This window comes from Parus major, chromosome 4 (assembly GCF_001522545.3).
Source record: "Parus major isolate Abel chromosome 4, Parus_major1.1, whole genome shotgun sequence".
NCBI lineage: Eukaryota > Metazoa > Chordata > Aves > Passeriformes > Paridae > Parus > Parus major.
In genome coordinates, this window is record NC_031771.1 from 3,065,483 (window position 1) to 3,080,609 (window position 15,127).

The 15,127-nt window shown below is 49.8% G+C and overlaps 2 protein-coding genes across 2 annotated transcripts; both read left to right on the forward strand.

The window, feature by feature from the left end:
• Positions 1-197: 197 nt before the first annotated feature.
• On the forward strand, positions 198-8,773 carry CDKL2 (cyclin dependent kinase like 2). The gene is made up of 13 exons (XM_015624012.3): positions 198-486; positions 2,502-2,696; positions 2,981-3,159; positions 3,285-3,397; positions 3,577-3,716; positions 4,031-4,119; positions 4,614-4,740; positions 5,351-5,619; positions 5,781-5,871; positions 6,653-6,737; positions 6,848-6,954; positions 7,239-7,332; positions 7,791-8,773. The coding sequence occupies exons 1-12, from the start codon at positions 319-321 to the stop codon at positions 7,296-7,298; spliced, it is 1,623 nt and encodes a 540-aa protein (XP_015479498.1). The 5' UTR covers positions 198-318; the 3' UTR covers positions 7,299-7,332; positions 7,791-8,773.
• Positions 8,774-9,947: 1,174 nt separating this feature from the next.
• Positions 9,948-13,721, forward strand: RCHY1 (ring finger and CHY zinc finger domain containing 1). The gene is made up of 9 exons (XM_015624017.2): positions 9,948-10,055; positions 10,140-10,259; positions 11,008-11,123; positions 11,188-11,266; positions 11,497-11,541; positions 11,645-11,703; positions 12,035-12,061; positions 12,334-12,454; positions 12,678-13,721. The coding sequence occupies exons 1-9, from the start codon at positions 9,948-9,950 to the stop codon at positions 12,804-12,806; spliced, it is 804 nt and encodes a 267-aa protein (XP_015479503.1). The 3' UTR covers positions 12,807-13,721.
• The last annotated feature ends 1,406 nt before the right edge of the window (positions 13,722-15,127 follow it).

The following is a 15,127-nucleotide window of genomic DNA, read 5'->3' on the forward strand; positions in this document are numbered from 1 at the left end:
ACGCCTTTATCCCTGCAGTTTGTCACAAGGTTGCTTAACACGCTTTAACGTGTCTTATCCTCTTTAAGAAAGCAGCCTTTACAACATTTTATTCCCAAAACATTTCACGAGGCCCCCTCTCCGTCCCTCACGAGCCGAGCGAGCCCCCACGCGCCTTTCGCGACAGGCGGGGCGCGGCCGCGCTTTACGGCGGGCCGTTGCCGCGGTAACGACGCCTTGGGCCGGGAGCCGCCGCCGGCCGCGGTGCCTCCATCCCGCTCCTGTCCCCGCATCCCGGCCCGGTCCCTGCCGCAGGGCCCGGGCCCTCCCGCCGCCGCCATGGACAAGTACCAGGTGCTGGGGCTGGTGGGGGAAGGCAGCTACGGCGTGGTGACCAAGTGCAGGAACAAGGACAACGGGCAGATCGTGGCCGTCAAGAAGTTCCTGGAGAGCGACGACGACGCGGCGGTGAGGAAAATCGCCCTGAGGGAAATGAAACTGCTCAAGGTGAGGCTGGCAGGATCCCCCCTCTCCCCCCCTTTTTTTTTTTTTCCTCTTTTTTTTAGCAGTTTCGTGCTTAAAATGCTAGCTGTTTTGTGTTGAAATTCGCGGCTTCTCCTTCAGCTCTCGGCTCGGGTTGTGTCGCAGCACAGCGGATCTGGTCAGCCTTTACAAAAATTTTAAAAAAATTACAAATCCAGGCCGCAGGAGACTGGCGTGGGCCCTGCTTGAATTTCCGCCTGCAGATGAGTTGGACCCTCTGTGCTGCAGCCTGGCAGAGCTGCCTTTCCCTTATCCCGGGCGCTGTGCTGGGTTCACCTGGTGAACCCTGGATTGGAAAAGCCTGCTGGTGTTCTGGAATGGTACGCGGGTCTCTGTTGCCTCCTGCTGGTAGCTGCCCACCCCCCTTGTCCCAAATGCCTGTCCTTTGATTCTGTGAATTTGCTGAAAAGAGAAGAAACCTTTCAAAGCCTGCGGGTGAAACGAACGGTGACCTGTGTGTGTGACACTAAACGAACCTGCCGGTGTCACCTGAGACGGGAAAATGCTTCTAAGGAAAGTTTTCCTTTATTTTTTCTTTCATTCATGGCGGGCAAGAGGCTGGAGGGGATCTCCTCGGTCATTCCCCCAGGTGGGCGGGAGCTGGCACCGTGACCTTTGCAGTTGGAGTGTGGGATTTGCCTGGTGCCAGTGTTGTGGAGAAAGGGGGAAGGACAAGGGGGAATGGATTCAAACTGAAAGAGAGCAGGTTTTGGTTGGATATTAGGAAAAAATGATTCCCCGTGAGGGCACAGGTTGTCCAGAGAAGCTTCCCTTGCCCCACAGGAATGCTTGTCCCTGTCCACGGGCACATGTGGGTGTTTTAAACATTGGGACACGGATGATGTGTTTGGTGAAAAAAAGAAGGAAAATTTTATTACACTCAGAGTGCATCCAGGCTACTCCTGTGATGTGGGGTGTTCCAGAGGTGGGAATACTGGCAAACCTGTGTCCTGTCCTCTTGTCTGCCACAAGTGTCTTGTCCTAAATCAGTCAGCTTAGAGTTCCTGTGTGCTGAAGGGGGAAAAAAAAAGTGATGTTTGCCATGACTGGAAGAGCTACAGAATTAGAGTTAATAGAAATGTGTGTGCTGGAGCTTGAGACACAGCCAGCAGCTGCAAGCATTATCCCTTCAAACCCTTTTGAAGGGGATCTGGGTGAGCCTGGATTGTGCCTGCTCCACTGGCCAGGCTCACTGGGTTGCTGAGCACCAGCACCCAGGTGTGTTGGGAATTAATTGCTTTTCCTGAGTGAATGGAATCTTAGCAAGGGTAGTATTGGCATGTACAGCTCAGGAAGGGTGGCCTCTCACAGGGGAGATAAATACTTGGAGGTCTGGCCTCCTTGTAAGTTCCTTGCCTTGTTCCCTATGAATCTTTGGTTTAAATTTTTTTTTCTCTCGAGTTTGGGCAGAAATTTAATTGTGTCTGAAAACAGCAAAACCTGTTCAGGTCTCCTATGTGGGGAATAAATCATTCATGGGAAAACAGCTTTTTCTCTTATTGATTATCCTTTAAAAATTCTTCTCCTGTCAGACTTTCTGAGAAATCTGGGCAGACACAGGTGCAGGTTGGCTGGCACTGCCTCTACATTGGCAGAGTTTCCCCTACAATTCCCTGTGCTCTGCAGTCCTTTTGCATCTTCCTGGGTCACACCCCGGGGCTCTGGTACTGCCTCCAGGCAGCCTCTGGTGATGTTTCCCTGCCAGGCTCCAGCTAATAAATAACTGTGCTCTGTAGCATGGCCTTTAATGTTGGTGTCTGATAAATGTGTAACAAATTGGAGGTGGATTCTTGTCTGCTGGGAAAACGATGACAAAATAACTAGAAAAACACAGCTGCTTTTTCTTTCTCTTTTTATTCAAGTTGCCTTTTTTTTTTTTTTTGTACTGTCCCAGCTGGGCTGCAGTTAAAAAAATTAACTGCAAATTTTTTTTATTATTATTTTTTTTTAATTTCCCTTCATTCCCTGATTTATGACAGCAACTCAGGCACGAGAATCTGGTGAACCTGCTGGATGTGTGTAAAAGGAAGAAGCGGTGGTACCTGGTGTTTGAATTTGTGGATCACACGATTCTTGACGACCTGGAGGAGTCTCCCAGCGGACTGGACTTCGAAACAGTTCGGAAATACTTGTTTCAGATTATGAGAGCAATTGCCTTTTGTCACAGCCATAATGTAAGTATGTGCATGAAATCAGCTCTGCAGCTAAAATCAGTAGATACATATTAGAATAGAAGCAGATGCTTTTGTATTTATGTATGTTTGAACTCAGGGAAATAGAGCTTTGTCTGAAAAGGAAAAGAGATGTATAAAATACATGTGTGTGAAATTAGAGGCTCTGTGTTTGCCTGTAGTTTTTTACGTGAATATGAGAAAGCTGCACTTTTTGCTGAGCCAGTCAGCTCGCTATGTACAAACAGGGAATTCGCCCTGACTTGCTTTTTTTTTCCCCTGTGCAGATAATCCATCGGGATATTAAGCCAGAAAACATACTGGTTTCCCAGTCAGGAGTGGTGAAACTCTGCGACTTCGGATTTGCCCGGCCCTTGGCATCTCCTGGGGAGGTTTACACGGACTACGTGGCGACCCGCTGGTACAGAGCCCCGGAGCTGCTGGTGGGGGACAGCAAATATGGCAGGTGAGTTTGGCCTGCCAGGCTGGGAAGGGCTGTGGGGAACACGGAGGCCATGCTCCATCTGCTGGCCCAGCTTTTGGATGGATGAAGTTGTGCTGAGCTGGGGTGGCGGTGGTTTTTCTCCCCAGGCCTGTGGACGTGTGGGCTATTGGCTCCCTGATAACAGAAATGCTTACAGGAGAGGCACTTTTCCCTGGAGACTCAGACATTGACCAGCTCTTCCATATCACCAGGTGCCTGGGTAAGAAGACCCCCTCTTGCTTGCTCAGGAATGAAGGGCTCAGATTTGTTCTGATGGGTGGGAAGATCACAGCCCAGACTGTGGCCCTTACTGCAGTGCTGACCCAGCATTTCAGCCTCTCAAATGTTTCACTGTGTCCTGTATTTTTCCCTGTGGTCACTTTGTTTGCATGATTCCAGGTAACTTAATTCCAAGACAACAGGAGTTATTCTATAAAAACCCCCTCTTTGCTGGCATGAAGTTGCCTGAGGTGAGTGAGCTCGAATCCCTGGAGATACGCTATCCCAAGCTGCCTCCTGCCGCACTGGACTTAGCCAAGGTAATGAATTGTTTGTTGATTAAGGTAATTAACTGTTTCCTGTGAATGTTTCTCTGTTTGCCTGTCCTTCACCTCGTGTGGGAAAGTACAGGGCCTCTCAAGTGCCTTTCTCTCAGCTCCCCATCCAGCGAGTGGCTGCTCGGTGTTGGCAGCTTGGTGAGAGCAGAGCTCCAGTCCAGGGTGATGGGGGCACTCAGCCCTGCAGGGCCAAAGGGATCACTGCATATCCTGCAGGGATCTTTCACTCAGATGTGCCAAAGCCTTTGTTTAATTCCTGATGTGTTTACCTCGTCCTGTTCACATTGGTTTGACAGGAGTGCTTGCAGATTGACCCAGACAAGAGACCATCCTGCGCCCAACTCCTGCAGGGCGATTTCTTCAACAAGGACGGCTTTGCTGAAAGGTAAAAGCTCCTTTCCTGCTCACTGCAGGTTCAGGTTAGAAAGAAGTGAAGCAACTGTGCTTGAAGATTGCACACTGGGTCTGCAGAGCTGACAGCTGCTGAATGTCTCCGTTTGTTTTGGCTTGACCTTCCTGGAAACAGGAGAACAGTTGGAAGGGAACACGTTGCAGTGGCACATGTACCTTGTTGTGACATTAATTCATCAATGGCACCCCATATTGGATAGTACAGTCTTACACTGTCTTCACTCTCTGTATCTGCCACAAACTGGGATGCAAACACCTTTATTGCTGTGTTGTGAAAAACGAGTGATAAGATTTTATTTAGTTTAATGTATACATTATATTTGGCTTCTCGTTAGTTAAAAGGCACAGTTGGTTTGACTACATGAAAGGCTATAGGAGCCAGCATGGGCTTAGCAACTGATGATGATATTAAGATAAACAGAAGCCCTTTTATTAATTGTTTTTCCTTTCTGTTTATATGGAATGTAGATTTACTCAGGAGCTTAAAGAAAATATCCAGAAAGATGTCAGAAACTATCAGTTCCAAAAAAAACCTAAAATCATTAAAAGGGACAAGTACGATGTTTTAGAAGAAAGAAAAATGATCAGCGTCCAGGTTGGTCCATCTATGTTTTCCAAACCTGTATTGTTTTGTTTTGTTTTGTTTTTCTCATGTTTTAAAATCATTGTTTTTAAAATAGGTGCAGCAGTTTAAATTCCTAGGAAATAGCTTGGGAGTGCAGGTGGCTCTTTGGCCAGTCTCTTGCAGTGAACCACACAGTGGTGCAGGTCCTGGCCATACAGAGCTGGAGAGGGAATCACTTGGGAAGCAGAAGTCATGCTTTATGCTGCTGGTAACTTGTTTTAAAGGCCTGCCTTCAAAATTAAAAATTTTCCTTTCAGCTGGATACCAGGGATGCTTCAGAGTGATTTTCAGATGAATTTTTATTTAATTTCTTTGGAAGAGACACAGGATACAGCTGTTTTTCCTCCATCATTTCTGATTCTAGTCTCAAGTGACTTATTTACAGAGCATGCTGGAGCCCTGACAAGTTTTCTCTAGTTTGATGGAAAGCAGAGATTTCCTAACAAAACCAATTCCATCTCCATTAGATTCTTGCAGAATCTTGCACATGCAGGCTTCTGACGTGTTTTTTTTCCCGCATGCGCTGCTGTAAACTGCTTTTTTAACACAACTGTAACAAAATGTTTGTCTTCCCAAACAGGATTTCAGCATGGGCCCAAGGAGAAAAGAGGGAAAGCTGATAAAGACCAAGCCCTTTAAACCTGATGCAGAGAAAGCAGATCAATCCTCCAAGCTGGGCTTCTACGACAGTGCAATCAAACCGTTTAAATTCAGCCCTCAGACCAACCTGAAAGATTCCAGCAGCAGCTTGGACTGCGCCAAGAACCTGGGCACATTTATTCCTCCCATCAACCAGAACTTCTCTCCTACATTTGGGATAGGTTCTGGGCCTGGGAGCCTTGGTTACAGGTATGGGAGCAGAGCTAGGAGAGATTGTATCTATCATTCCTGTCCTGGGAGGTGCAGGGGTGGGAATGCGAGACTTGGAGTCTGGGATACATTGCATCTGTTGCTTTGTATTCGTTGTGCTACCCAAGCTAATACCACTTTTGGGGCATTTTTGATTACAGACTTGGTGAAAAGAGTAAAAAATACATGAACCCCTTGCTAAAGGCACACAAGCCTTCTCCAGTGGGCCGTTGCAGTGTCATCCTGACACCGGTGAGTGTGTCTGTCTGTCTGTCCCCCTTGGCCAAGCAAAAATAAATTCAATTGTGTGTTGTATTCTCAAGAACTGATCCATCTTTCACCACAATTCCCCAGTAGAAATACTGGGTTTGTTACCCCTTTTCTCCTGCAGATTTTTTGTTCGTTATCCCGTGCTAATAGTTCTTATGTAAAATATGTCAGAAAACAATTTGAAATGAGGGGAGCAGTCCAGCACAGGGTATTGGTGAGATTTGGAATAGATCCATGGTCTCCTGCCTGGCCAGGAAAGATAGACCATGTGTGCTGGGCTACTGAAGCAGAACTGAGGGCTTGGATTTAATGCAGCCAGGGCCTTACTTACTCATGCCATAAATGCATTAAAAATTGATAAGGAAAACAAGTGAAATGGAAAGTTTTCCTCTGCCCTCACTACCTAGGCATGATTGTTTCTGTGCCAGCCAGCAACATTTGCCTTTTTCCAGATAACTAATCCCAGTCCTTCTCCAAGTGCTGTATTTTATCTCTCTGAAAGCAGCCTCACTTAGATGATTGTTTTTATTTTGCTGTTGCTTTTCCATTGCTTATGTATAAACAGCACTTGAGCAGGTTGAATTCCTTCACACACATCAGAGTCTTTTGTTGTCTCGCTTGTGCAGAAATCCAACTAAATCAGAACATGGCTGTGTTACTGCTTTTTTTAAGCTTGAAAATAGCTTTATTTCTTTTCTATATTTTCATGAGCTGTTCCTTATTCCCTTGGTTACTGGTTACTAATGAAAAACCCATTCTTCAGGCAAGTAAGAAAAAATGGGAATTCTCCAAGACAGATATGCGTTTGCCAGAACTAAATCATCTCCCTGAGCTGAGAGGAGCGGAAGGTAGGAACTTTGAGGTGCTCTAAATAAAACCTGGGTACCAGACAAGTGTCAGGAGGCAGTGTGTCAGCTCTTCCTCCCTTAACATGGAGTGCCTTGGTTATGTTTTGCAGCTCGGCATCCCAGATTTGTGAAAAAGGAAAACAGAATGTTTGCAGAGTCCCGAGTCCCCTCCCTTGCTGCTATCGACCTTCATAACTCAAGTCTGGCTTCACAGCAGGTATCAAGGCAATAAAGTGGTTTGTGCTGCTCTGTATTTGTTTGGTTTGTGACTTCCTCAACAGTGTGGCCCACAGAATTCCAGTTTGACTCCTAAAGGAGCAGAATTTGCCTTGGGATCGTAAGTCTTAACCTGGGGGAGCATTTTAGAAGCCTCATTTGACCAAGGAACAGATTTAAGTTAGGTGTTGGCATTGCATGACTTTAGAAGGCTGTTTGTGATTGTCTTCTCTGTTTATGCTGCAGTTGGAAATCGATCCTGTCTCTTTCTTTCCCATTTCACAGCTGCCAGGGACCTTGATGCCAGATGCATCAGAAGCAAACTTCCCCAGGGTCGAGCACTAGCCCTGGGGAGATGGTTCACACCTGCCTGTAAAAGGTGGGCTTTCATTTCTGGTGGCTTCCAAATGGATGGTTTCATGAACACTTAGCTAGGGATGGGAATTGCAATAGGAAAATTCTTTTATAGTTCACATTCTTGGTCAGGACATGCAGCTGTGACAGACTCCTTACTGAGGGCAGTACACAGCTTGCTGTGCCCGGTAAATCATTTTCCTGAGCTGAAGTGCTGGGCATTGGGGTTGGAAATGAACAAACTTGGAGGGGTTGAGCAAGATGGTAGAACAACAAAAATAGGGGAAGCTGTCTGCTTGCATGTGAGGAGGGGAAAAAACAACTCAAATTTTTCTCATCTGTGAAGCACAGAGGTATAAGGGCACAGCTTCAGCAAGGCAAGGATGCCTAACAAATCAAAATAAAGGAAGCCTTTCGCCAGGGAGCACCTCTGTGTTTTCTTAGTCTGTCCAGAGTCATTCTCCTTTTCTCCTCTTGATGCAGGTGACTGAACAGTGGGAACAATCCATCTGAGTTTCCAGGGGCTAAAGCTGCCAGGTCTCTGCAGGGGAGAGGAGGATCCCTTACTCCTGTTGGTGCAGCAGGCTGCCACGGAAGTGGCTCAGGTCCAGGCTGAGGACGGAGCTTGCACTGCCGTTATTGCTGCTGGATTGCTTGCACGCAAAAAGCCCCTGGAATGTTGATCTTCTGGCTTAGAGCCAGGTCTTGTCTGAGAAGAGTAGTGGTCACTGGTGTGTGACAAGGGCAGGAGCTGCTTTGGAGGACTCCTGAAGGAAGCTGGGCTTTCTTTTGTCCAGCTGCTGCCCGCCTGAGGGGTTTATTTTTCAACGAATAGCTGCCAAAATTCTTATGTTTTGGTGGGCTGCCCAATCTGGGTTGGTAAGCACCTTTGCCTTGACAGTGAAGAAAAGCATTTGTGCAAGAAATACAATATCTAAATGTGCAAATCTGCAGCTGTTCCTTTGAAACCCTTGCTAATGCACTTGTCACTTTGTTTTAGGTTCCTTTTCCCTTCATGTTTGGGCAGTTGTCTTTGGGGTGTTTACCTGGGAATGTTGTCTGGCTGTTGTTGATGGTGAAGGAAGGAATATCCCTGTGGAATACTGAGCTGTGATGCAGGTGACACGTGGAATGTCTCAGTAACTTGAGTCATCATTGCCTTAGGTCCCTTAGGAGAATAGGACAGTAAAACTCAACCCTTTTGAAACCATTTTGGCTTATTTGCCCTTAGTTTATCTGTGGTCAGTTTTGGGCTGTCCCTGTGTTGCTCACAGCTGTTTTCCATCACCTGTCACAACTCACATGGTGTCATTAACTTTGGAACTTATTTTTCCACAAAATACAGCCTTTCCCGTCGATGGATCATGACAGAATATGGTCTGAACTCATTGTATTTAGGGATTTGCCTCTATGCTGTGTCCTGACGTGTACATTTCACTTGTAAATAAAAAGATCTTCCAATTCCAGGCTTGACTGTCTCCATAAGTGGATGCTCCCCTTGGCCACAGCAGTCAGTCAGGTAGCCATGAGCAAATGCAGGGGGGGAAAGAAGGTTTGGGGAGGGAAGAGTGGAGGTTTTTGGGGGAAAGTTGAGTGCATGGGGGAGAGAAAGATTGATTTAAGGCGAAGGTTTTGTATGGGGAAGCGTGTGGCTGACAGGTCCAGGGAGGTGATCCTCTGCTTGGCCCTAGTGAGGCCACATCCAGAGTGCTGTGTTCAGTTCTGGGCTCCACAGGGCAAGAAATACAAGGAGCTACTGGAGAGAGTCCAGCGGAGGCCGAAGATGATGAGGGGTGTGGATCATCTCTCTCAGGGGAGGAGACTGTGAGAGCTGGGCCTGCTCAGGCTAGAGAACAGAGAGGACAGCAGGAATCTCATCAATCCATACAAGCATCTCCAAGGTGGGTGTCAAGAGGATCCCACCAGGCACCTGAGAGCTTTGTCCAAACACTCTGAGCTCTGTCAGGACTGGTGCTGTGACCACAGCCCCACCACCACCCTCTGGGTGAAGAACTTTTCATAACATCCAACCTCACCCTTCCTGGCACAGCTCCAGTCGTTCCCTCGGGTCCCGTCACTGTCACCAGAGAGCCGAGATCGGTGCTGCCCCTCCAGTTCCCGTCGGGAGGATGTTGTGTACAGCGGTGAGGTGTCCCCTCTGTTTTCCCCAGAAACCCATGGAGGTTTCCCTTCTTTCCGTGCAGGTGGCAGAGCGCTGGCACGGGCTGCCCCAGGCAGAGGTCACAGCACCAAGCCTGACAGATCCCAAGGGACCTTTGGACAAGGCTCTCGGGCACCTCCTGGGATCGGTGAGGTGTCCTGTGCGGGGCCAGGAGCTGGACCCGCTGGTCCTTCATGGGCTCGGTGTAGTCTGTGAATGTGTGACTCGTGCTGGAGTCTCCCTCTCCGGAGATATTCCCAGCCCACCTGCTCTGGGTGACCCTGCCTCGGCAGGGAGCTTGGACGATCTCCAGAGCTCCCCTCCACCTCGATGCCGGCAGGCTCCAGCGAGACGCAGAACACCAAAGTTCGAGGCGGAAGGGGCGGCGGGGGGAAGCTATCTTTGACAACTCCAAATCCTCCGGAACCGGCTGTGAGGAAGCGGAAGAGGGGGAGCGGGGCCAGGCGGCGGCGGCGGCCATGGCCATGGCGGGGGGATCGCAGGGATGCGAACAGGAATGCGAGCCGGGATCCGAACAGGGATGCGAACAGGGATGCGAGCACTACCGGCGGGGCTGCCGGCTGCGGGTGGGTGAGCGGGGGGCGGCCGTGCCGTGGCGGGGATGGTCGCCGATCCGTGTCCCGATCCATGCCGTGTCCTTCCCTTCCCAGGCACCGTGCTGCGGGAAGCTGTACCCGTGCCGGCTGTGCCACGACGGAGCCGAGGAGCACCAGCTGGACCGGTTCCGGGTGTCCGAGGTGCAGTGCATCCGCTGCCGCCTCCTGCAGAAGGTGGGTCCGGGCAGCGGAGCTCTCGGGAGGGGTCAGTGTGGGAGAGGTCATCCATCCCACCTCCCTGCTCCAGCCGGATTGTCGGGGTTATGGCCCGCTGTTGTCTCAGGGGAGGTTTGGGTTGGATAGGAGGAAAAGGGTCTCCCAGAGGGTGGTGAGGCACTGGGAAAGGCTCCCCCGGGGAAGTGGTCACGGCTTCAGTCCTGGCAGAGGGCAAGAGGCATTTGGACAGCGCTCCCAGGCACCTGGTGGGATGCTTGGAGCTGTCCTGTGTGGGGCTAAGCCTTGGATGTAATGAACCTTGTGGGTTCCCTCCCAGCTCAGGGGGTTCTGTGATCACAGAGCGTATGGCACAGGGTTGTGTCCGGGAGTGTGTCCTCACTGGAATATCTCTGCCTCTCTGGGCAGCCTGTTCCAGAGCACAGCAAGGAAGTTTTTCCTCCTGTTCAGGTGGAACTGCCTGTGTATTGGCTTCTGGCCCTTGCCTTCTGGCCTGTTTCTGAGCACCACGGAGCAGAGGCTGATGCCATCCTCTTGGCACCTTCCACATCCCTCCAGACATTGATTAGATGCCCTCAGCCATCCCTTTTCAAGGCTGAACAGGCCCAGCTCCCTCAGCCTGTCCTCATAAGAGAGATTTTACAGTCTGTTGATAGCTTCCTAGCACTCAGGCCTCACACCAGGAGCTCCGTACCCCATTCGGAGCCTGGAACAGGATGCAGCATTCCAGATGTTGCTGTCCCTTCAGGCCCAGCAGCGCTGTGAGGGCTGTGACAGCCTCTTTGGGGAGTACTACTGTGACATCTGCCACCTGTTTGACCGAGACAAGAAGCAGTACCACTGCGAGGAGTGCGGCATCTGCAGGTGCGTGCGGGCGGCGGGCCCGGCTCCGCGGGGACCGGCCCTGCCCTGACCCCTCTCTCCACAGGATTGGCCCCAAGGAGGATTTCTTCCACTGCTCCAAATGTAATTTGTGCCTGAGCCTGAGTCTCCAAGGAAAGCACAAGGTGAGGATGCATTGCTTACCTTAAAAAGTAACACCTTGAGCGTGAAGCTGGATGTGCCTCAGCCCCATCTGAAGCCACAGGAACAGGAAGAGCAGTGGCTTCTCTAAGTTCACCTACCAGCACAGTTATTGAAGACATATGAAATTTTATTATTGGACCTTCACAATATAGAAAAACACAGAAAACTATGCAGCAGAATAACTTTTTCTTCTCTTTTTCCATTTGCCAAGTGTATCGAAAATGTCTCCAGGCAGGATTGTCCAATATGTTTGGAGGTGAGCAGCTTCTTTCCATCTCCTGAATATCTGTGTGGCCCTGGTTTTGACTGTGTCTGAATTAATTTTTCTTCTCTTTGGTCTTACATTTGCCTCCAAACAGGATATTCACACATCTCGTGTTGGAGCCCATGTTCTGCCGTGTGGTCACCTCCTTCACAGGTAAAGCAGACACCTGAGAAAGGGAAACACCTGCTGCGTTGTGTTGGGTGTTTATTCAGCAGCATTCAGTCTGCATCAGCTGCTTACAGCTAGTTTCTGAGGCACCTGCACTGTGGGGACAGTCTGTTTCTCCAGGAGATATTTTCTTTAGAGGGGTTGTCTTCCTTCTCAGTGTGTTTTGACAGTGTGAAGCTCTCCTGTCACTTGGCCTAGGGATGTTTTTTTAATTTCTGCCTTGGGGAATACCTGTGTGGCTGTTTCCTTACTGCACTCCAGGTGTGTTACCAGTCAGCAATTCCATTCTTCTTACTGACCTGTGTTTCCTTTTCAGAACATGTTACGACGAAATGCTGAAAGAGTGAGTATTTCCAAACACCTTTCCTCTCGGTATTATCTTAGTCCAAACATACTGCTTCAAGAGGTAAAAGTCATGGTGCCAGTTCTGCACCAGCTAACTTAAAGACAGCTCCTAAAGGGATAAAGGGCATTTCATTTCCCCTTCTGTTTGCAAAAACTTGCTTTTTCGTGGCGTTTGCTTGCCTGGAACAGTTTGAAACTTGTCCCCACCAATGACTTGTTTCATGGCCTCGCTTCATCTTCTGATTTAGACGTTTCCCCCTCTTTCTGCAGAGGCTACAGGTGTCCTTTGTGCATGCACTCGGCGTTGGACATGACCAGGTACTGGCGCCAGCTGGACAACGAAGTGGCACAGACTCCCATGCCCACGGAGTACCAGAACATGATGGTGGAGGTAAGAGCTCAGCCTTGCCACCCTTGCCTGGCCTTCATGGAGCTGTGCCTCGGAGTTACTGGCAGTAGAGGGCACTAGGGACGTGTGCTGGATCAGAAGTCAGACCAAGGGGTGGGGAAATGATGAGGGCGAGTCACGCGTAGCGTGTTCATCATTCCTGTTTATATCCACACAAACACTGCTGGTGCTGCAGCCTCTCCCTCCCTTCCCTGTGTGCGTGCAGATCCTTTGCAACGACTGCAATGCCCGCTCCACGGTGCAGTTCCACCTCCTGGGCATGAAGTGCCAGAACTGTGAGTCGTACAACACGGCCCAGGACGGGCGGTGCCGGCTGTCCTTGGAGGAGCAGTGACCGGGATACGCGCGGCATTCGGCCGGACGGGGAGTGCTGTGCCACGGGAGAGACTTGTTTTACAAACAAAGCAACTCTTTGTCAGTAAAAATTCCAGTATTCCTAGTTCAAGGAGTCCTTGACTGCGTCAGGGAGGAGGCAGATTAGAAGAGCAGCACGAGGAGATGCGGTGAGCAGCTGATGCAGCAGCAGGAGAAGTTTTGGGGCCTCATCCTGGCTCGCTGCCGTCCCTTCGTTCAGATTCCTTTGCCAGCCACACTCGCTCTATTCCCCCATTTCTTCCTCATTTTGCAGTGTTCACTGGCAAAGGCCCAGGTGGTGTAGGGTTTTAGACTCGTACACAGCTCAGTTTTGCTGGTGAGGTACCTGAAGTGAAGCACATGCTTCACATCAGGCCGAGCCCGAGATGTTCACTGCGACAGCAGCAGTCCAGAGGTGCTCCAGTGCTGCAGGGACCAATTTTCTGTGGTTCTGGCGTTTGTTAACTTCAGTTGGAAGTTTGTTAGAACTTCCCTGGGGGGAGAGAATGGGGGGGTGAACGACTGCCTTTTAAAAGAAGTGAGAACCCCAGCCCAGCCCTTCTTTGTGTGACCTCCTGCCTGAGGTGTTTCGCAGTCTTAAATATTGCAGAAAGTTCTTGATTTCTGTGAATTTCACATGCAGATGCTTTACAGTAATAAGATATAAAACAAGAGTCAGTTACTCTTCAGGTTACATCTACTCATTTTTAACTTGTTCTGTTGTAAAATGAGCTTTTCTTAATCCAGCAGTGCCCCTTTCTGCATGGAGTATTTAGGATTTGGATGGTAGCTGTTGTAGCTTGCCTTGACTGGGGTATCTTTTTCTGGAGCACTTTTCTCACTGCTATAAATAAATGTAAAATAAGTTCTCTGGTAAAATAAACAAGTGACACTGCGTGATGTGCTCTTCTTCCACGCACGTACTCTCTGGAAATTCCCAGCTGAGTTTAAACCATGATTCAGTGCTGAAAAATGGTTGGATGTGAGGCCTGGAACACTGTTAGGAGAAGAAGTGCTTCATTTTTTACAAGCTCCTGTGTTTCTGTATTTTTGTTTTGTGGTACAAGCGAGACTCCCTGCTGCTTTGGTTGGCACTTGGTGACTCCACCTCCTTCCCTGGATGGAGACCTGCTCCCAGATAAGCCTGGAAGTGCCAGTGGGGCTCCCATCAGCCTTGCAGGAGTTGTCATCCCGGAAAACTCTGGCCAAATCGCCTTGGAGTATGTTGCTAATGGTAAAACCCGTGCTGGTCAAGTCAGTAACCAAGCAGGTTCACTGTTAAATGGGATGCTAATTTGATTCCAATTATTAACTGGAAATATTCTTGTTTGGGTTCCAACCACAAGAGGAGGCTGAAAGGAAACCCTTGGTTAGGCTGAGCTTTGGAAGAGCAGGTCCTGCTGAGCTGTGGTAGTGGGAAGGAAAACGATTCATGGTGTGGGATCCAGGTGATTTTGTCCTTTTGCTCTCCTTTTTTTGGTGTTTGCCTCTGGAAGGTGCACGAGGGCCTGTGAATGCTGAGGGAACGCTGAACTGCTGCTCCGTGTGTTTATCTTGGCACCGAGCCCTCGGCTCCCTTTGCCAGGGAACAAATCCCACAGCAGGAAAAGGAATGGCATTTTCAGGGGATAAAGGACAATGGAAGGGATAAAGAGGGGCAAGGAGCTGCTTTATGGGATGGGAGGTGCTGGAGGGAGCTTTGCTGCCCAGTCCATGGAGATGCAGCCGATGGGAGCAGGAAGGACGCTGGGATCAGTGCGCTGAGTGATCCTGGATGGAAGCAGCATCTGCCTTGGCCAGAGCTTGCCCGCTGGCTATGGGAACCATAGGGAATCCTGCCTTGCCCACTCATCTAGGCCAGAATCAGGAGCAGATGGGATTACTGCTGCTTTGTGGGAAAAATGTGGAGTTGCAGCAGGCGCGGGGCCTGCAGCCACACACGAGGTCACGGAGCTATTAATAAAGCCAGAGCCCGCCGAGGTATGCGGAACTCGGGAGAGGGACTCGGGAAGGCAGTGAGCCTGGGACTGGGAATGCGGGACTGGGGGGCTCTGCTGAGCCCTCCATCCCTTGGGAAGGCGCAGGACAACGGCTGAGGAGCTGTGGGGAACGGGGATCCCCAACTTGGGGCTGGTTTGGCGCCTCTGGTGTGGTTTTGGCTTGCTCCACTAACATCATTTGGGATGGAAGTGGGGAGTGTTCCACGCTAAACCTCCGGTTCATCCGCCCCTTCCTGCGGCTTTCCTGGTGCTGGGGCCGATGTCCTGCCCCTTCCCAGCTGCAGAGAAACCATCTGTTTTT